The sequence below is a fragment of the Elephantulus edwardii genome, unplaced genomic scaffold (assembly GCF_000299155.1).
Source record: "Elephantulus edwardii isolate Elephantulus edwardi_28Jun2011 unplaced genomic scaffold, EleEdw1.0 scaffold00014, whole genome shotgun sequence".
NCBI classification, from domain to species: Eukaryota; Metazoa; Chordata; class Mammalia; order Macroscelidea; family Macroscelididae; genus Elephantulus; species Elephantulus edwardii.
The window spans coordinates 16,502,892-16,525,845 of record NW_006399764.1 but is presented as its reverse complement, the minus strand read 5'-3'; the positions used below and the strand labels follow the sequence as shown (position 1 = coordinate 16,525,845).

General features: G+C 37.6%; 1 protein-coding gene across 1 annotated transcript in view; it reads left to right on the top strand.

Annotated features, from left to right (window-relative positions):
- The window catches only part of CCDC171 (coiled-coil domain containing 171), a 313,076-nt gene that overhangs the window by 154,730 nt on the left and 135,392 nt on the right, over window positions 1-22,954 (top strand). Inside the window, exon 20 of the mRNA XM_006881285.1 lies at window positions 3,757-3,942. Within this exon, the coding sequence (XP_006881347.1) occupies window positions 3,757-3,942 (186 nt within the window). The remainder of the gene's footprint in view (window positions 1-3,756; window positions 3,943-22,954) is intronic.

Sequence of the window (22,954 nt, the reverse complement as noted above, 5' to 3'; positions counted from 1 at the left end):
GGAGCCTGATGTTTGGAGAATGGGTCTTTTTATCTTTTTTTATTGACTATGCTGCATAAATGAGGTTATAAATAGGACTGTAAATATTACATGCTGAATATTCAAGTTACTTTTTCCAATGACTCATTCAATTTGTCATCTTTCATCAAGGCTCTGTGTGTGTGTGTGTGTGTGTGTGTGTGTGTGTGTGTGTGTGTATTTAGAAGCAGGAGTGGCTTCCATTTCCTAAACAACATGCCTTTGGAAGCTCTGTGAATTTGATAAGTGTTGATAGTTGTAGAGGAGCTTCAGGCCTTTTGTTCATAGGGTCGCTATGAGTCGGGCTCGACTCAAAGGCAACAAACAACAATAACAACAACAACAACAAATGTGTATATGTATATATGTACACACCTCCCCCTCTAAAAAACATTAAAAAGCAGCAAACCTACTGCTAATCAGTCCATTCCAACTCCTAGTAAGTGCTCATCTTTTGACTAGCAGCCTAGCACATAACACACTGTGCCACCAGGGCTTTTAAAAGACATGATAACTTAGAAAAGACAGACTGTCTGCCAAAACACATTGGATCAAGATCAAAATGTATACATCAAAATGAATACATGAAGTACAATAAAATAGAGTTGTATATAAGCTGTTTGCAGTTGAGTTAGTTATTAACACAGTCTTCTTAATGTGAATATTGTTGTTTTATTTGTGTGCTGTTGAGTCATAGCTGACCCTCTGGTGGATTTTCAGTAGCAGTAATTTGCATGGGAGGAGATTGTCTTCTCTTACAGAGCAGCTTGTGGGTTTAAACCACATACCTTTGGGATTACAGCTCAACTTCTTACCACTAGGTCACCAGGGCTGCTATGGCCTGGTTGCCAGAGAGAGCATGGTGCTGTGGCCGTTTTTGGACGTGAAGGACTACTCTGCCTCCAGGAGCCAGGCAAGCCAGGCTTGGCCTAGGGTTTAAGGCATCAAGGGGCTTCAAGTCCAAAAGTCTTTCATTGTTTTTGTTCAGACATTTCTCTAGGTCGTATAGCCCTGGTGTACAAGTTGCTGCACTGCGGTCACTTGTGGTTGCTGTGAGTCTGAACACTGTGCCACTGATGTGTCAAATGCATTAATGGTTGTCAAATGCAATAATTAATATATATATATATATATATATGTATGTGTTTGTTTATCTTTAACATACACACATTAGCAGTTGATGCTATGAAGGTGAGACATTGGTGGAAAATCTGCTATCCAGGAACTCTCCAGAGAGCTGAAGAGCAAGGATGTCAGTCTAGAGACTAAGGTGCACCAGATCCAGGCCTGTTCTTCACAGTTACTTGCTATGCATCAGAGAGCTGGACAATGACCAAGGATGATAGAAGAAGAATTGATGCCTCTAAATTGTGGTGCTAGAGAATTGAACGTACCATAGACTTCCAGGAGACTAACAGGTCTGCCCTGGAGAGTATAAAACCAAGCTTCTCCTTGGAGGCAAGAATTTTACTGTCTCACATACTTTGGGCATGAAGCCAGGAGGGGCTAGTCTTTGGAGAAGGACATCATACATGGAAGGGTGGAAAAACAGCACAGGAGAGGAAGAACCTAGACGAGATGGAATAACACAGTAACTGGGATAACGAGGGTAGTTGTCTCAGACAGTGAGATTGGCTCAGGATAGAGCAGGGTTCAAAACTGTTGTGCATAGGGTCACTATAACGTGCAGGTGACAAGAACAAAACCAAAGTAGCTATTATGAGAACATACAAAGGTAGTGTTTTGTAAAATATAAATACTGCACACGTATTTGTGACGTATTGGATGTACCCTTACCAGGTGACTCAGGATGTGTCACTTCCATTTCTGCCTTGTGATCGTTCTCGTTACTGTATATTTACCTTAAGAAAGTCATATTTCTATACTATTAGTTTTTAAAATTTCATCCATGTTGAAAGATGCATGATAAATATCCATGGAAAGAGAAATGATTCTAAAATAAAAGTAATAAGAAATAAAGTCCATATTCAAGCACAATAATGTGTACATTCCAGATGTTTAGAATCAAGATTTTTTTTTCTACTTTTTCTTCCTCACTCGGCCCCCACAGTCTTTAAAAAAAATTAAATCCACTTGCTTCATATTTGTTCTTAATTGTTTGAATTCACCTCGTTTTCCCTTAGAAATGGGAATGCTGGAAAGCCCACAGAAACATGTACTCAGCATGGTGGTGAGGCCTGCACGGTTCCATTAGCTGTCCACATTCTCAGATCATCTACATTTTGTGAAGCATTCCTGTTCCTTCTTTTTCAAGATCAAGGTTTTCCTCATTGTTTGATGTACCTAATTTTCATTTGTTAAAATGTTTTGAACAAGAGACAAGTGTGTCTTTCCTTGGATTTCACATTCTGAAGGATTAACTCCCCATCCAGAACTGTCCCTAGTTTTTCCGGGATAGAATGCTTTCCCCTCCAAGGCAGCTGTAACATTGTGAGAACCATATAGTGTGTTGTGGTGTACAGTGTCTCTGACAGATTTCATACGTGAATGCTCCAGGTAACCAGTATTAACAGAAAACCCACCGAGCCCCAGGCTTTCTTCTCTATGATGGCTAGCAAACTAACAGAGGTCCCTGCTTGACTCTCCTACTTCTAAGTGTGTGCGGTTGTTGAGAGGGTACAGGCAGACAGTGAGAAATGAGACAGTGAGACTCTTTGAAATGACTGTCGTTGTTATATGCTGTCGAGTCACTTGTGACTCATAGTGACCCTATGTACAACAGCCCTAGACGCTGTCCTGTCCTGTGCCAATCGTACAGTCACTGACACATCCACCCCGATTACCCCAGTCATTGAATCAATCCACCTCATAGAGGGACTTCCCCTCCTGCGCTGTCCCTCCACCCTCCCAAGCATGAAGTCCCTCTCCAAGGACTGATCCCTCCTTTCAACATGTCCAAAGTATGTCAGACAAAGCTTCAGAATCTTTGCCTCCAAGAAGCAGCCTTGTTTAATCCTCTCCAGGATGAACCTGTTCTTTTTCTTAGCAGTCCATGGTATATAATACTCTTCTCCAACACCACAGCTCAAAGGCATCAATGCTCCTTCTATCCTCTCCAAGTCATTGTCTAGCTCTCTAATGCATAGCAAGTGATGGTGAAGACCATGGACGGTATCAGGTGCACCTTAGTCCCCAGAGTGACACCATTGCTCTTAATTACTTTGGAGAGGTCCCTAACAGCAAACTTTACCATGGCAATACATATTTTAATTTCCTGGCTGCTGGTGCCAAGAGTGTGGATTGTGGAGCCAAACAAACTAAAGCTGTGAACAATCTCAGTCTCTTCACCATTTATTGAAATGAACAGAGATGAAAAAATGATGGTAAAGAAACAAGGCAGGTTGATATGACAGTGTGAGTAGTCATGGAAATGTAGGAGATACGATCTTGATGTAGAAGAAAACCAAGTTTCCTAAAAAAAAAAAAATAGTGTATTGGAGCATTTGCCATGTCTCCCCCATACGGCAGTTGGTGGGTTAGAACCACCAGCAAGGTGCCCCCACATTTGGGTTAGTGGTGCAGCTCCCTATAGTCTACGCCACCAGAGCTTCCAAAGCAAAGTTGATGAAGCAAAGCTGATGAGATTTTTTTTTTCAAGCATCAGACACTTAGAATATTTGTATTATATATTCTGTATCCTAATAAATATAATCCGGAAGATTAAATGATGCGGTGCAGCTAGTTTGTAACTGAGTAATGACTTTTTTCTTTTCTCAGAAATTAATCACTCATGAGAAGTTTGAAAGTGCCTGTGAAGAGCTGAATAACGCCTTACTTCGGGAACAGCAGGCCCAGATGCTCTTGAATGAACAGGCACAACAACTACAAGAGTTGAATTATAGGCTGGAATTGCACTCCAGTGAGGAGGCTGACAAAAACCAAACTCTTGGGGAAGCTGTTAAGGTAGGAGGGCACTGTTGGCAAAAGCGGCTTTTTCTTCCGTGTGTGATTCTTTGAGGAGATGATGCGTGTCTACAGACAAGAATCTCAGATCTGAAGTGAAAGAATGCCGATCTACTGATTAGACGGCAAGATATGCGTTATTATAATGGCTGAAAAGATGGAATGAAACATAGTGATGAGAAACTATACATGCACATGTTTTAAAAATGTAAACTAGGTCTCATTTGCTGGAGAAAAGAAAACTGGCACTTTCTCCAGTAATAATTTTTATATTTGTTCTTTTTATTTTATTCTGTGCTCCTTTCCTTTTCTTGTTTGTTTTCTTCTGCATGTTAGAACACTTCAATTAGTCACCTAGATATTAGGAAGTTTTGAGTCTGGGTGTGTAATTCCTTGACTATTAGTCAAGCTACGTATTTAAAGAAATGTGCTCACTGCCATGGAGTTGATTTTGAGTCAGTGTGATCCTCCATTACGTTGCTGATTTGAACTACTGACCTTTTGGTATTTTTATTTATTCATTGTTGCACATTTTCTCCCCCCATTTCTTCCCCCTCAACCCATGCAACAGTGCACCCCTTGTTCCAGATGGTCTGTTATAATGCAATGCTCATTTTCTATCCACTCATTCCCCAGTCCCTCTCTAACCCCCTATTTCTGTCCTTTTTTACAGTGGTAATATGCAGTATTTATCCTTTTGTGATAGAGGTATTTCACTTAGTATAATACTACATAGCATTGAAAAACAATGAAATAGTAAAACATTATGCAACATGGGGGAGCCTTGAGAACCACTGTCCTTCTAGTCAGTAGCCTGGCATGGTGTATACTACAGCACCAGAGTTCTCCCCCCCCTTTTTTTTAAAGTGTATTGATCATTAAGAGACATTTGTATAAGGGAGCTCTGGTGGCCTAGGGGCAAAAAGCTGCATTGCAATCCTGAAGGCGTGAGGTTTGAAGCCACCAGATGCTCCGCTGGAGAAGGAGGGGCAGTCTCCTCCTGTGCCAGTCGGTTCTGACTCAGCAGTACACAACAAGAAAAAAAAAGGATAAAAAGGAGAGATATTTCTATGTGCTTCTTGTTGCATGATTAGATAATCTAATTGACTATGCTTTGAAAAAAAGCATATGGCAGTATTATTTTGGCCTTTTCTTATAATGGTTTGTGTTTCAGAAGATCTAAAGTTATTCCTATTAAGTTCTAAAAAAATGCTAGTAGTTTAAATATTGTCATCAGGAGTGGTGAATGATTTAATTACTGCCTCTTAATTAGGCCTAGCAGGTAGTAATGAGAAAATACTCTCTTGTGGGAGACAGCGTGGTTTACTGGAAAAAGCACTGGCCTTGGAGCAAGTGTTCCTGAATTCAAATCCCAATTCTGTCACTTGGGCAAATTACTTAACCTCTCTGAGCCTCAGTTTCCTGTTCTGTAAAAATAGAAAGGATGATAATTAAGTTGCAAGATTTTTATGAGACTTAATTAGGACACTGTTAATAAATAAATAAATATGTGCTTGATAATGATTCCTTTATATGTCTCAGGAATACTTGAAAAAGTAGCTGTTTTTTTATACTGTGTTCTACATATAACTAGTTTCTTTAAAAGCTTATAATAATTTTAATTTCTTATAAGAACAAAATTAGATCATGAATAAAAATACATAACATACAATTAAAATAAGTTAACCATGACTTGCCATCTGACAACAACTACTGTTAACATTTTAGGATTTTGTTTGTAGTAATTTTCCAATAGGTTTTATACATCACACTTGAGACTGTTGCTGTTAGGTGCTATCTGGTAGAATGTGGCTCTTAATCACCCACTGAGCAGCAGATAGGAATCTAGTGTTGTGCTGTGCCGTAACAATCTCCAACATTGAGCCAGTTGTTACAATCACCATATCAGTCTATCTTGTTGAAGACTGTCCTCTCTTTTGCTTATTTTCTTCCTTTGCCAGTATGATGCATTTTTCCAAGGACTGTTAAGTGCCATCGACTTGCTTCTGACTCATAGTGACTCTATGTACAACAGCTCCATACCCTGCTGTATCTTGAGCCATTTGTCTCTGGCACACAAACCCCTATTACCACAGTCACTGAGTCAATCCATCTCATCCAGCGTCTTCCTCTCTTGCACTGTTTCTCCACCCTTTCAAGCATGATATCCCTCTCGAAGGACTAGTCCCTCCTTGCAGCATGCCTAAAGAATGTCAGATGGAGCTTCAAGATCCTTCTAGCCTGGTTTTACCTTTTCCATGATAGACATGTTTGTTTTCTTAGCAGTCCATGGTATAGTCAGTACTCTTCTCCAGCACCACAACTCAAAGGCATCGGTTCTTCTTTTGTCATCTTTAGTCATCGTCCAGCTCTCTGAGCAAATAATTGTGAAGACCGTGGCCTGGTTTTGGTTTAGGTGCACCTTAGTCTATAGATTGATATCATTGCTCTTAAATATTCTAGAGTGGTCTCTGAGAGCAGATTTTCCCCAATGCAATTCATCTTTTGATTTCTTGGCTGCTGGTACCAAAACTGTTGATTTTGGAGCCAAGCAAGTAAAAATGTGTGACTGAAATGCAAAAGTTGGGAACAAGGAAAAAGGATTGCTAGTCAGGAAACATGTACTTGGTGATTGAAATGAGGCTGGTGATAGAATGATAGAATTCTGTAGAATCATTGATTTATTCATTGCAAATACCTTATTTTATAAGAAACGCCAATGCAACTATTCACATTGACCTCACTGGATGGCCTACAAAGGAATCAGACTGACTACGTATATGGGAAAAATCATTGGAAAAGTTCAATATTAGCTGTGAAAACTAGGCCAAGTGCTGGTTGTGGATCAGATCATCACCTTCCAAGGACTAGACCCTTCTAATAACGCCAAAGTATGTGAGATGAAGTTTCACCATCCTTAACTCTAAGTAGTATTCTGGTTTCACATCATCCAAGACAGATTTGTTAATTCTTTTATCAGCCCATGGGATATTCCATACTTTTTGCTAACACCACAGTTCAAAGGCATTGATTCTTCTTGGGTCATCCTTATTCATTTTTCAACTTTCAGATGCATATGAAGCAATTGAAAATACCATACCTTGGATCTGGTGAATGTTAGTCTCTAAACTAATATTCTTGCCATTTGGAGAGGTCCTTGACAGCAGATTTTCCCAATGCAACTTTTTTTTAAAAATTAGATGCTCAGGAAGGGCTTCCCATTATAATGCAGTTAAAGTCTTAACTAAGAACTTTCCTGTGATAGAGTCACTCATTACTAAAGCTCCAGTTTTGTGCTTAGAAATCTCAAAAGGAGAAAACATGATGGCACAGACAAAACCCAGTGAGGAGAAATTGAAGTTAGCACTGTGAACAAATGCTGGCTTTGCAAATGCCAGCGTCAGTATTGGGAGCAGAAGACAACAGGCTGTGGGCTGGACCTGAGACGCCTTCATGAAGGGATTGCTTAATAATGTGAAAGAGAGAAGCAGTCCGGGTTAGTAGTGCTTACTGCTCCTGGAAGAAGCAAATGCAAAGCTCTCTCTAGAAGAAATCTTGCCTCATTTTACCCATCAGAATCTTCCCAGGTACGATCAGTAAATAAACCCACTTCCCCCACCCCCGTCACTTCCACCCCATGATGAAGATCCATTAGGTCGCCAAGCCTGTAATTCTCTATGAAGGAGGCTGCTCATCTCTCATCCTTGGGGTGGCTTGTGGATTTAAACTTCCCACCTTTCGATTAGCAGTCCAATGTATCACATGCATGGTTCCTTAGGCACGTGAATAGACAGATATTCTCATCTTAAATTCCGCTGCCTTGGGGAACTTCTATGAAAGGGAGCTCTGGTGACCTGTTGGTAAGGAGTTTCACTGGCAATCCAAAGATAACCAGTTCTAATCCTCCAGCTGCTCTGTTGGAGAAAGATGGGTAATCTTCTCACTTGCATTTACTGCCTCTGATATCTGTCTGGAGGATCAGCTGTGGGTCAGTTCTAACTTATTGATCCGTTCTAATACTTTATCTTTAAATCCTAGGTTTTTTTCTACATAACAGCATCATCTCTCCCCCACCCTATATTGACAGTCTGTTTTTCCTTCCAAACTTTAGGACTTCTACCTACTCATTTTCCTACTTTATTCCTCTGGCTAGGATACAGTGTTGAGAGAACTGAAGATGGTAGACATTTTTACCGTCTACTTTTTAAAGATCCTTAAACATCCTTTTGATGTTATTCTACCAGTAAGGAATTTTTTTTTCCAGTAAGGAATTTTGATAGAGAATTTTTATTTCTCCAAATATAGGATCACTGTAAGTTGTTTTCTTTACTCTCTTTTTCTTCAAATACACATAGAGATTAATAGTAACTGCCTGCAAACTTTCAAGAACCCAATTGCTTCTCAGCGTACTAGGATGTGGAGTATTATCTTTGTGGACTGTATTAGAGCAATTAACTTTAATGTCCTCCAAGAGTATGGTTTTTCCATTCTTCTGAGAAATGTGTCTGGGTCTTACCTGAGTTTCTCTAAGTGTTTTGTGTCCTTTTATTTCTCCCTCTGCAGCTTTTGTGATTTCTTTTTATCATTGGTTTTTAGAGTTAATTATGGTGGGTCTTGATTTTGTGTCTTTGTTTTTCCTTCTTGGGGCTCACTGATGCTTCTCTAGTTGGTGGGCTTAGTATTAACTATGTTTGAAAATTTCAGCCATTATTTCTTCAGATTTTCCCTTCAATCTCTCTTTTCCCACTTCAAAGAAACTACTGGTCTCTGAGACTCTGCTCAATTTTTCTTTCTTTTCATCTCTAGAGGTTCCAATTTGCTTCTAATATCTTTCCTTTCCTTCACCACAATGCTTATGTTTATCTTTAAATACTTGAATAAAGTTATAATAGTTATCTGTGCATAATGTTCTCATCTTCTAACTTTGCCATTCCTATAATTTATTGGCCTATTTCAATAAATTGATTTTCCATCTGATTATGAATCCCATTTTTCCTTATTCTTGTCTTACAATTTTTTTTATTGACTTGTAGCTATTGTATTGCTTGCGTTTTCGAATGCTGCCCTTTTTTCAGGAAGACAGTTGTTAGGGGCTCAGTTTATTCCTTCTGAGGCTTGTAAGGAGGGATATAGAATACTCTATCTAGGGATAGTTTACCTCACTCTGTAGTATGTTCACGCCCTTTTTGGGTCTTTGCTGAGTGACCTGATGAATCAAGGCAAACACTCCACTTGACTGTAGGGAACTTGCATGGTGTGAGCCTTGTTTATCTCTGAGAACCACTGGCTACGCAGCTCTCTGGCTGGTCTGTTCTCTGCTTTGTCACTTTGCACTCTGTGCACACTTTCCATTTTATTAGCCAAAATACTGATAATGGTTGTACCTTGATGATACTGGGTTTACAGGCACATTTTATATCTGTGTGCACATGTTTACAATGTGTATGTTTAATTGAAAAAAAGTATAATTAAATTTATGTCTGTAAACACTTTTATAATCAAGTAAATGAAACAGAATCAGTATTAAAAATATATGAAGTAATTTTTAAAGTATGATCCAATGGAAAGTTAGTAATAAGAAACACGATAAGACAAATCTCATATTACTTTTCAATGAAGACAAATCTATACATGAAAAGATATTTAAAACTTATATTTGGGAACACTTTCACATCATATTGAGTGGAGCAGAAAAGGTAAGTATTTTACTATCTATTTATTCAGTTCTTCAGTCTAACGAAGAGGGTAACTTTATGACTCACCTTGCTTCCACATTGAATCTTGTCTTTTAAGTTATTATTTTTAGAAAGTGATCTGAGAGCTTTGTTTTCCTAAATCTTTTTCTCTGACCTTGAAATATAATTGACTACCCTCTAGGTCTCGGTGGTATAAGTCATTAGGAAGATAAAAATATATGAGATTAAAATAAAAAATGATAAGACTTTTAAATTAAGTAATGATGTTAATAATCCTACTTTGTGAAAATGAATTATGTGATAGATGCTAATTATTATCATAACCATGGCTTATCAACTAAAATTGCATAATTTTTAAAAAGAAAATAAATTATAAGATTTTTATATGAAAGTTTAGTAGAGAAAATGTGACTGATTATTAAAAATCAGGTAAGAAGTTACTTCATGAAATGGTTACATTCTGCACTCTTCAGTGTATGGAAAATAACAATATGTTTGAAGCATTAGAAAATGTTAGGACATTTTTAAAATAAAGAGAATCTAAATAAACAAAATGTGCACTGTTGCCACACTGGCTCTGAAATATCTTTGCTAGGTATTACATTTTAAATTGGAAAAAGGTATCATTCTTAAAATGACATTTTATTTTTGTTTCTGTCCTTACTGTAATTATGTTTGAGGAGGGGAAACCAATAAGGTCTAGAGTTTACTTTCTATAAAAACATGATGAGAAAGTGCCAGATTTGTTGTAAGAAGGCAGAAAGTGATGCAAGGAGCGGAGAAGAGTCTTTGAAACCTTGAAAAGCTGCTCCTAGTGTGTCAAGAGAAAAGACAAGATAACAGAAATGTGCAGATGACAGAAGATGATGATGAAAAGGGCATGTGATTCAGAGTGGGTCCAGGGCTGGACAAAGGAACTCTTTGAAAAACTGTTATATGGAAATCTTTGTATGGTCCCAGTCTAGTTTCTCAACTACTGTCTTTGTAAGATTCTTCATAAACAGAATTGTAAAACTGGTAATTCAGAGAATGTAGGATGCTCAGAAAGATTTCTTCCATTGCTAGATAAAAATCCCATCAGCCATTAGACAGTAGGTATTCCTTTACATTACAGTATCTATTCTCTACAAAACCAAGACTAATACTTTCCTCACAGTAAATGCTCAAGTCCTAATTTTTTAAAATTTTTTCCTTTTTTTTTTTCAAGTCCTTATTAACTCACTCATCCCTATAGCATCAGATCTAACTCACAGATGACCCTCCAGCAGACTTTCAAAGGCTTTAAATTCAGAATTTATGTTTAGAGAAGGAAGTAGCAGCAGGTTTTTCAGCTCTGCAAAGCTATTCTTTCTTAAATGATCCTATAAATAGAAAAGTGTTTAATATTTTCAATAATCAGTATGTCTAATGAGTTTCAGATCTAATGTAAAGCTGTAAAAATTTGATACGTAATTTTTTCCTGGAAAAAATAAATAGTTATAGGAGTACTTCCCCCTAAGGCTACATGATAATTAATCTGAAACTTATTAAAGAAAGAGCAAATAAAAAAAAATCTCTCTATACTTTAGCAGTGTCATTTCAGGAAGATCGTATCGTATCGTATTGTGTCGTATCGTATATCATCGTATATCGTATATTGTATACAGTATATAATATATCATATCATATCTTAGTTTTGGTCATGTACTGTGATCTGCTTACCATGGCCCTGCCAGGAATTTGGCCGCCTTATTCTAATCCATAGTATTAAAACAAACACACACTAGACACAAACCTATGGCCTCTCAGCAGATAAGCTACTAAATAAATAATTACATGAACACAAAAAATTAAAAGAAAATAAACACATCATCTGTGTGCTAAAATATACGTAACATTAGCATATAGTTCTTTTTTTTTAGCATATAGTTCTTAAGGACAGGAAACAGGTTCATGGAGTTATCCAGTGTCTGTCATAGTCCACTCTTCTGGTCTCTGAAGAGCCATGTTCTTATTTCTTTTACCCTTCTTTGCAAACTCTCTTCCTGGTGAGGATAAGAACCTAAACTCCCATCTGTCTCTGAAGTCCAGGCTCTGCTGATGTCCTTTTGTCAGGTCCAGAGGTCTCTCCACTTTAACTAGAGGAGCAGTTAGCCTCATGCCCAGCTGTGCATTGTAACGGTAGCATTTATCTGTACTGAGTGAGTGAAATTGGGAAATGTGTGGATTTTGGATATTGTATGGAGCTGTTTGGTATTAGAGGACAGTCAAGAATCTGAGAGTTTGATATATTCGCTTGATAGTGATGCTGATGACTTGTAATGAAGTGCACATATTTAAAATGCAAAAGATTCTGTTGGCATTAGATGTATATCTGGTTGCATAGAGGAGCTCTGGTGGCTTAGTAGTAAGGAATTGCACTGCCAGCGCAAAGGTATGCAGTTTGAATCCACCAGCTGCTCTGTAAAAAATGATGGAAAATATCTTCCCATGAGATTTGCTGCCTCTGAAAACCCTTTGAACTATGGGTTCAACTATGGATTAATTCTGACTTGATGGTACTTAACGTCAACAACAGCAACAACAACAACAACATGGCTGAATAGAAATAGATTCCAGATACTCTTTAAGAATTGTATACTGATGATTATATAGATATTCTTGATGAAGAAATTCTTTAAAATTAGGTGATTCCATATATTATAATGGAATTGTTTCCAGTCTTTTAGCAGGGTTTTTTTAGTCCTCCTCTCCCCCTTGTCTTGTCTTAAGGCTAGATCTTAATTTTTATGATCACAAAACTGTACTTTGCAAGTACTTTAAAGATCAAATGGAAATGAAAGTAGAAGTTACAGATCATGTAAAAGAAGACAAGTATAGTAGGAATTTTTTCAGCATCTAAGAATCAAAACTATACTTGACACTTTCTTAATCTTCTGTTTCTATTAACTTATGGAACCTGGAACAGGAGGCTTAATGATATTATTTCTGCAGTGTAATTATCCTAATAAACATCTCTGTCCATGACCTTGAAATTTATAGTGCAGTAGGAAAGATTTATTGATTTACACTTTGGAAGAAAAATAGGATTATTGCATAAGTAGATTGCATGTAAAGCAAATATACTTGCATAGCATTTATTCTAGTTAGTTTTTAGCTTTAACTTGACATTAGATTTTCATTAAAAATAGAGTTCTTGTCATGCCAGATCCTGAGAGATCTTTGTTATATTATTGTGTCTACTACAGAGTAACTACTTTACCTTGAAACATTAAAAATAATCAATAGCCCTACAAATCTACCTTTTCAAAAATATTAGAAACAATATTATTCAAGTAGCTTGATGTCCAGAATTTCTTTTTTTCCACCCTTTGTCATTGTTGCAATATTGAAACCCCTTATCATTAGCGTTTGAATGGCTTTGTTTCCTTTTTGTTTTCATGCCCTTGCTTCCCATGTGTTTGTCTTGCTTTTTTGTAAATAAGTGTTGTTGTCATTGTTATGCACCGTAGAGATGGCAATGACCCAGCTGATCTACCAGGAGCTTTTCAGCAGCAGTAAATTGTGAGGGAAGAGATTGCCCATTTTTCTCTCGTGCAGCAGCTGGTGAATTTGAACCACGTCTTTGGATTGACAGCGCACCTCTTTACCATTAAGGCCCCAGAGCTCCCTAAATAAGTATTATTTATTCCTAATTTTCCATAGAGTGTATTTTTTTACTTTAATCAACTTTCCTGCAAACTCCTTTTCAGTAAAGTTTACACATATGAAGTTTTTTTTAAAGTCTTTTGCATGTGAAACACCATGTTGTTGTTGTTGTTATGTGCCATCGAGTTGCTTGCGACTTATAGCCACCCTATGTACAAGAGCTCTAAATCCTGTTCTATCCTGTGCCAACCTAGCCATCTCAAACGCACTTATTCCCACCACTCCAGTCACAGAATCGATCCATCTCATCAAAGGTCTTCCTCTCCTTTGCTTCCCCTTCACTCTGCCAAACATGATGTCCCTTTCCAAGGACCAGTCCCTCCTTGCAACATGCCCAAAATATGTCAGACGAAGCTTCAGAATCCTCTGGCTTCACCCTCACCATAGAAAGGCCAAATAATTCTAGAATGAGTATTTAAGTATTCTCTGCATCTCTCAGTGGTGTACCGGCCCCGTTCTGTTCCCTTTGATTGTACTTTATTCAGCTGTGGTCATCACTTGTTCTCTTAGGGTTTTAGCCTTAAATGAAGTTATATCTCAGTCCAAGATTTCACATATATGTAAATTCGTAAGTCTGTAATGACTGAGATTCATCCTTACGATCATTAAATGAGAGCTTAAAAAGAGATGTCACTCTCTTGACGTGAAGCTTTTCTTCTCTGATGAATGAAATTGATACTGTGCTATGATACATCACGTGCACTTCTGTCATCTGTCACTTGTATTTGCTCAGTGGTTTGTGTTCCGTTACTAACTTTCCAGAGGCAGCTCTCTGAACGTCTAAGTCTCACTGCAGAGGCTTCAGAGGCTATACGACCGTGCTGTTGGTGGTTCTGGCATTGCATAAAGGAACGAAATTTGTCTTTTCAACACTCTGTTCAGTAATTTGATAATTTCTCATTTTTTAGTCTTACTATCTCATCTAATGTCGGAAAAGATTTTTAAAATATATCTATATCTATCTCTGTCTATGTCTCTATCTCTGTCTCGCACCCAAACTTTTCAGATAAAGAAACATACACGAGAAGAGAATCTAAATTCTACCAGGTCATAGAACTAGTAATTAGCGAGGTCAGGGACTCTGCTCAGAGAGGTTCACTGAGGAGGGTGAGAGCAAAGCTTCTCCCTGGAAGGAAAGCGGTTTCCCCAGAATGCACGATAGTAATGACCCAGATTGTGTAATGATTGGTTTAATTACAAATATTCCACAGTTAACTATGGAAATACTTTTATTGGTTGTTTCAGTGGGCCCATTTTAAAATTAGTGAACAGTGTATTATAACTTAAAGAGCCAACCAGAATTTATTCACAGCCTGGCTGTAGTGGGAACTCTCTGAATGTCTTTGTTTTAGTTTTCATTAATCGGAGACTCAGTGATAGTTTTGTTTCAGAATATTTAATTGTAGTCGATTATGGTAAGCAATGTTAAGACTATTATGTTTGTAATAGAATGAGCATAGGCTTAAATGCCTGAGACTTTGGGGGTAATTAATTATATGTTCATATTTCCAACATGATTACTTGTGATGTTTAATTCATTTTAGAGGAATTTTACCCCAATGTGGGGTTATGTATTTTAAGTTATCATAACATTCTTTTTATTGGAAATGTTTAATTAACATTTTTAAATTTATTTGGAAGTTTAGTAATATTGCAGTGGTACAGCATTGCTTAATATTCAGTTATGGGAAACACCAGTATTTAGTGATCTTAAGAAGTAGCAGTTAAAAAAAAAAAAGAAATAGCAGTTTAGTATTTCTGAAATTAATAACTCAAATTAATATACGTTGGTTTACCTTGATCTTCATATGGAATACTAAAAAATATTATATTTTAATTTTGAATTCCAGAAAAAAATGTGTAGGGTAATATTAGCTCTTAGAAATTTAGGATATGAAGCCAATTTGTTAGTTTTGCCTTCTGACAGCTAACAGCTGGCTAAATGTCAAAACATAGGAAGGGGCGGTATCTACTCCCTACAAGGATTGTTGTTGAGAGACCCAGGAACTATCCTTGTGACAGATGAAAGAAGGAGCACTTTTATAGTGACTTTATCTTATTTCAGGAGAAAAGTCAGAGTATCAAAGTCGGCCAGAGTTGCCACATGTGCTTCTGTGATAGAAATACAATTCATCTGCTTCTCTGATCCAAGTCCGGTGACATACCAGACAGAGAGTCCTCGTGAAATTTAGAAAATCATTTGTCTGTAAAGAATGCAGATTTTGAGTTTTATGTAATGCTGAGGATAAAAGTCTTATGAGGAAGTAACTTTTAATTGGGGAGGGGGTTGGGCAAAATACCTTGGATCAGATAGGTATGTATTCTGATGTAACTGTTAGCTTAAGAAATAGAAATACTAAAGCCCTTAGTGTTTTTTCACTGGGTGGGAAATAGGTCACTGAAACCCTTCTATTTAAGGCTCAGATAAATGATAGTGATCACATTTAACTGCATAATATCACTCACATGTATAAAATAACTTCCTATCATTTAGTACATTTTATACTTTGATCATTTTGTGATATCCTGTATGCAAATATAAATTTAAGATTTTATAATAAAAATTGACCTTATGAAAATGGTGTTAATGATATTTTTGTAATACATGTATGTTATTGTAAAATATAATTCATTGAAAAGAATATGTTATTTGATATATATCTCACAGATCTTAAAATGTATGTATTTATGGATTTGTATATTAGTAATACATATATTATTTATGTATGTAAAATGTGGTATTATATTTTATAGTGCTAATATGTATACTTTTCTGTTTAGAAATGTAGCATGGATTTATAATTTCCTTTTAAAGAAGGAGATAACAATAATAAAGGGTTTTTTATAATATATCTCCTTATATCTTTTTGAATGGAAAAATGGAAAAATGGAAAAATGACATAGTAGAAGTTAGGGAAGGCTTTGAGATCACATATAATTTATGATGCCATCTTAATTCATAGAGTACAAATTTGATATTTTTCTCTAAGATAATGATGCTTTAATCATATCTTTGTACTGATCAGTGTCTCAAATGACTTGCTATAGTTTTTAATATTTAATTAAATTCATTTCTTCTCCTGATGGTCCAATATTAAATCAGCATGGAAATGGATTCTCCAAAGTATACATTGATGATTTTATACGTGTATAAATACTAAAGAAAATGCTCTCTCTGTGTGTATGTGAAACCACACCAGACAGAGTACTTCATGTAAAAATGACTCCAAAATTTTTAGGAGTATTAAAGCAAGAAGTTATGTCTCATGTATCTTACGTTTTTGACATGAGTCATGTCTGGTTCTGTTGTGTCTGGTCATTGTTGAATTATTCAGTAAGTGTGGCTTCCTTGTTCTCATTTACACATCTGTAGTGAACAGTTTCACCCAATCAGAGATTTTGTTTCTAGGATGGGTAACATCTCTCTCCAAACGCCATCATACCTTTCTCTGTAAGTCAGTCTTTTTTCAAATGTGTAGTCCTTCCTAGGATGGAGCAGCAGATAAGCAAGACGAGCTCGACTTCCCTGTGCCTATCTACTCTTCTGTAGTAAGTAGTTTCCCTATTTTGGCCACATCAGAAGTGTGATGGAACCCAGGTGACATTGTTGGCTACAAATGAGTAGGTAAGCTGGTGTTTGCCTCAGTTATTGGGTGGCTTTCCTCAGCGTGTGGTCCTCATGCAGGAGTAGGTCGATGGAGGAACCCTTCTCGAGGTACTGCTGCTCTCTGGGGAAGGTCTCTGTAAAAGGACATTGCCAACCTCATCTCTACTTTTCAATGTTTATGATTTTTTTTTTTTGCTGTGGTTTTAATGAAGATTTATAGGAAAGTTGGGTTTTCATTCATTCCTTGTTGCACATTTTCCTCTTTCTTCTCCCTCCTCCCTCCCTCAGTCCACCTGGCAGGGCACCTCTTGTTCCAGGTTGTTGTCATTCATATGCTGCCTAATCATACATCCCTTCATGTCTTTTAGAAAGTGATGTACTTGACTTCTGTCCGCGTTTCAGAGAGCTCTGGAGGTGCAAAGGTTAAATGCTCAGATGCTGACAGAAAGGTGGTGCTTCAAGCCCACCAACTAACTGCTTAGCAGGAGAAGGGTATGGCTGTTTCCACAGAGATGTCCAACCTTGAAACACCTGTGGGGCAGGTTTACTGAGTCCTTAGGGTTTATAGGAACGTGAATCAACTCAGTGGCAATTGTTTTAGTTTTGTACTATATTTCTTTGGCCAAAGCAAATTACAGTCCTAGGTCGAGAGTGTTGTTAGGTCCGGGACGACTCACGGTGACCCTCTGAGCAGTGGACCTGACCCTCGTCCTGCCCTGTGCCCTCTGTAGCATCTCGGATCTACTCAGGCCCATTGTTTCATTTACCATGTAAGTCTACCTCATTGAGGGTCTTCCTCGCATTTGCTGACCAAGGATTGGTCTCCTAACAACTCCCCAAAGTATGTGAGATGAAGCTTTTCCATCCTCCTCTCTAAGGAGGGCCCTGGTGCACTTTCTCCAAGATCGGCTTGTTTGTTCCGCTGGCAGTCGTAGGGGGTTCAGTACTCTCCTCTAATACCACAACTCAAAGGCATAAATTCTTCTGTCATCTTTATTCGTTGTTCGCTTTTGAGACGCATAATTGCAATCCAAGTGAGACATCATCAATAGCATGGTCACATCTAGTATCAGAGCAATATGCTGTACGCTTTTTCCACAGGAGGTGAAATAATTTTTTTTAATCTAAAAAATCCAGAAAAGAGAAGAATTCATTTTTTTGCTGTCCAAAATGAAAATATTTGGAATAACGCCATCTATTAATATCTGTTGTTTTATCATTTTTTGTTTAGTTTGGAGAGGTGGAAACAAGCTGTCACAGTGAAGATGGAGCTATGTGGCCACTTGACAGTTTTCTATGACTCTAGAGTCTCTCAGTAGAAATAGAAAATATTATTTTATTGCTGTGTTATGCTGATATTTTTCTTTAAAAAAACCGTGAATGTTAGAGAATGTGTAGTCTCTGTAAACCACATCCCCATAGAGTTTTCTAGGCTCCAGAAGCCATATGCTTGGCATTCCAAGGAGTCACCACTAGATGGTGAACTCGCTTATTTAGAAGGATAGAACAGCTGTGTTTTCTTCAGGTGAATGGGTTGGTTACAGAGGGATCAGAAATGTAAACCACACTAGTTTTACAGTGAACTTTGTAACCAACCTGGTGCTGTGTACCGAGTGTGTGTATATATGCATGTGAGAACACAGGTACCCTGACTGATTCTATCTGATGCAAAGCTGTAAGAGATCTGTTACTGCCTGAACAAATCCAAGAGTCCCTAAAGTCCAGTTTCTCAAGAATTTGCATTGAAACCTAGATCCATCCCTCTGTTTCTTTCTAGAGCTTTGGTCTGAATGTGCTGTTGCTGAAAGTGTGCAGCCTTAATGGGGGCTGCACCTTCGTCTTTGCTTTAACAACGTCTGTCTCACTCAGCTGTGGTACTTTCTAACATTAATAGAACTGAATAGGGGGTAAAATGTAGATTTCATTCAGGGATATTAAAGTAACTTACAAAAACACCTTTAAAGGTTCATTTAGCCTATAATGAAGAAGCTGGTACTAACCCTTGTAGAAACATTACTGAATGGTTACAACCAAAGATACTTTAAAACTACAGACCACAGGGTGTTTTTCGTAGAAAATAATCACAAAATTCAATTGTTAACCCACTTTCTGGTACCTTTCAGGTAATATATTCCTTTCACCATTTGCTTATTTAATTTAAGACTTTGGCATCTAATTCAAATAGGTGATTTCAGGGAGTTACTAGAATAGAAAATGTATGACTAGGATACTGCATTTATGGAAAAGTTTCATATACAGCCTTTCCCTGAATAATAGAAAAAAAGGTAAATTTGGATGTGATAGCCTTAAGCATACTAAGGAAAAAGATGTTATAAGAAAGTTCTTTAAAATTTTTTTTGAAGTGTAATTAATATATCATGAAATTTCTTTACTCAGAGGTGGCGTCTTACAGTTAGTTCTTGGTTAAAGTCCAGGATGCGGGCAAGCTGATGTGTTAGAGGCAGAGGGTGTCCTGTGTTTCCTGATTCTGCAGCCCTGTTTGTGTGCTCACTAAGAGATACACTCTACGAGCGAATATTACTCCCGAGAATAAGCTGAGAAGCCTTTAGCAGCTTCCCATGGCCTCTGTAACAATAGTTGGCAAGTATTTTTAGCCACAGAATCTTTCCTTTGAACAAAACCTTACACAAAAGCTCATAGAAAACATTAAAGTGAATGCTGGTTGAAAGAAATATGGGGGCTGGAAGTCCATTAATCCAACCGTCACCCCACTCCCTGAAATACTGTAATGCAAATCTGGAGAGTATTGTATAAAAATCATTGGGAGGTTAAATGCCTGGTTTCCTGGCCATGTACTTTCTAGTCTCTTATCCTGACGTTCTCAATAGTCCCTTTATCCTCCTGCTTTATCGTGCATCTTGCATCTCTCCAAACATGCCGTATTTTCTGTCGAGAATGCTTTTTACAACACTCAACACTTACTGTTAGTAACAGCTGCTTTTCAAAGCTGAGCTGCTCAGATCAAGGGTCTCTAAAAAGATTATATTCTTTCTACTAACCTGTTTATTTATCTACGTGTCAAACCGCCAGGCTTTGAACCCTGGCTCTGTGTGAGCTTAAGTAAGTGATCTGAGCTCTGTGCCTCAGTTTCCTCATTTGTAAAATAGGGCTAATAGTAATAACTACCTCACAAATTTGTTAAAGGGACTAATTGAATTAATGTCATGTAAAAACAGGTGCTTGGAGACTGACTATTGTCCTTATTTAAGGCATATATTTTATGGCATATTTTGCATATACAATAAATTTGTGGTGAATAAATAAATTCAATAGAGTTACTGCTTAAGTTGAGGGTAGTTTTTAGGATTAGTGTGTAAGCAAAAAATCTTGAATATTTACAATCACCTTTATGGGGTTTTTTGTTTTTACAATAGCCTTTAAAAATCTCTTAGGAAACTTTAACCATACACACCGTTGTGAGTGGAAACATGATTAAGCTGTTTCTTTTTTTTCTTGTACATTCTCAGACTAACCAATTCAGTAAACTGTTTGTTTATTCATTTTAAAAGTTCCTTACGGAGGGACCTAACTCATTGCTGTCAAGTCTGTTCTGACAAATACAAGACTGTCAACCTTTACAGAAGGAGACTGTTCATCTTTCAGCTGTGGATATCAGCTGGTGAAATGGAACTGTTGAACTTCTGGTTGGTCACACATATATAACACACTAAGCTTCTCTGGGGTTATAGTCACTCAAAACCACGGACCAAAAACCAAAACAAAACTCATTGTTGACAAGTTGAGACTGACTCATAGCTGATGCTTCACTGGGTTTGCAAGGCTGTGAATCACAAAGGATGTGATTACCTTTCTCCTGCAGAGCCACTGGTAGATTCGAGCCCCCATTCGAGAGGTCCCTACGGTTATACTGTTGTGTGTGCTGTTGGAGCCATTTGCGTTGGAACCAACCTCTGGCTGACCTTCAGCGGGTTTTTAGAGGCACTGAATTGTATCTTTCTCTCTCAGAGCAGCTGGTGAATTTGAATCACGTCTTTGGGTTGGTAGCAAAATTCCTTACCATTAAGCCACCAGAGCCCCTGGTTATACTCGGCAGTTATACTAGAAAGTCAGATGTCAAGATATGCAGGTTAATGTTATTGCTATTGATAATTTAAAATATAATTGCTATTGGTAATTTAAAAATGAAAAAAAAAAGAAAAGCCTGCTCTTTTTGAAAGATTCTTTTTTTTTTTTTTTTTTTTTTTAAAAGACAGCCTGGTGTGATACTCACTTACATAAAATTCTGTACTATCATGGAAGACTTCACAGTTATCCTCATGTGGTAAAGTTTAAAATAATTATCAATTTAACAAATGATGATAGTGATCTTACTTTCAAAAAGATCTTGGATTATGTGTGTGTCAAACTTGATGTTGAAAGTACATTGTGAAATATCACTGAAACTCTTATTCAACTTCCCATACACATACACAGAACACTGCTACTTAAAGAGATTGAAAAATCTTAGTGACTTAATTGAAAATTTGCTAAACCATGAAGTATTGGTTTTATATTTTCGTGGACATTTTCCAGTTAGGGGATTTTATGGAAAATCTGGAGAGATGGTTACCACTATGGTCATTGATTGAATTAGTCCAAAATTATGTGTCAGTTTGGTTAGGCCGTGATTGCCAGTGTTGGTGATCTGATGCACTTATCTTCCGTTTTGGGATGCATTTTCAGACCTCTGTCAATGAGGCAGGATCAGGGTGGGGTGACTGATTTTATATGTTGATAATTTGTGTGCTCATGTGAAATTTAAAGGGAATATTAGTTTCTTTTAAATGTATTTACATTTAAATTGTTTTGTGATGTTTGCTGCATTTTCCTTGTTACAACATCATTCCTCCCACTTCTTACCCGGCTTTCCTCTGTTCATTCATCCTTCACCCCTTCTAACCTTCTGAGCACGGTTTTGGGGAAAATGCTGCCCTTTTGTCCTCATATAGTTAATTGCTCTGAAAACTGTGTTCCTCATGAGTGTTGTTCACGTGAAGAGCCTGTCGGTGGTGTGGCTGCAAGGCTGTCCCTGGGGGTGAGTTACTTCCAGACATGAAGGGTGAGTAGGGCCACAGCCTTGGGGATTCTATAGTGTCTATCAGACCAATATGTCTGGTCTTTTTATTATTTTGAATGTTGTTCAGCACTTTTCTTCTGCCCAGAACTTTTCGGTGGTCCTAGTTGGAGCAGTCAGTAGTGATAGCTGAGTGTGGAGTATTAGTCACAAGAAGGCTTTATAACTCAGGTCACATTCTTATGCAACTTGCTGTCCTTACAACGCCACCCATAGGAGCCACAGCTTTTTATCTTACAAGTGATAAAAGGAGAAAACAAGTGAGCAGAAAGGGGTGGGGATTCATTATTTTCAGGAAGAGCCAGTAGCAGAACACACCTTTGGACCTAGGGTCCCTGTGCTGAGAAGTTTCTAAACCCAGGGGGATATCGACGATTAATGCCATGACACATGAACGTCGGCAGTGATGCCAACAGGATGTAAGGACCTTCCGTTCGAGCTAGCACTCTGAATTTGGACTTCAGGCTTCTTAAACTACAAGAGAATACGTTTTTGTTTGTTAAAGGTATCGTCTTATGGTGTTTCTGTTACTACGAACACAGTTGTAATTCTGCTGCTGTTGTGTGCTGGTTAGCGATTCCGACAGATAACAGACCTAGTCTGTGACAGCCCTGTAGGATTTCCTTGGTGATAATATGTATGAAATCAGGTCACCACACTTTTCCTTATGTGCAACCACATAAGGAAACCCACCACTGGTGGGTTCAGACTGCCAACCTTCTAGTTACTAACCAAGTGCTTAAATGTTGTACCACCAAGGCTCTTTATAATATGACAGACATGGTTCTAAGAATTAAACAGGAACAAGCCCAATGCCTTCAGACAAAGGTGAATCATCCCAGGCAGTGAAAGTTAGCAAAAATTTGGTGTTCTGGTCACCCCGCCCCTATAAAAATATAAATATAAATATAAATATAAATATAAATA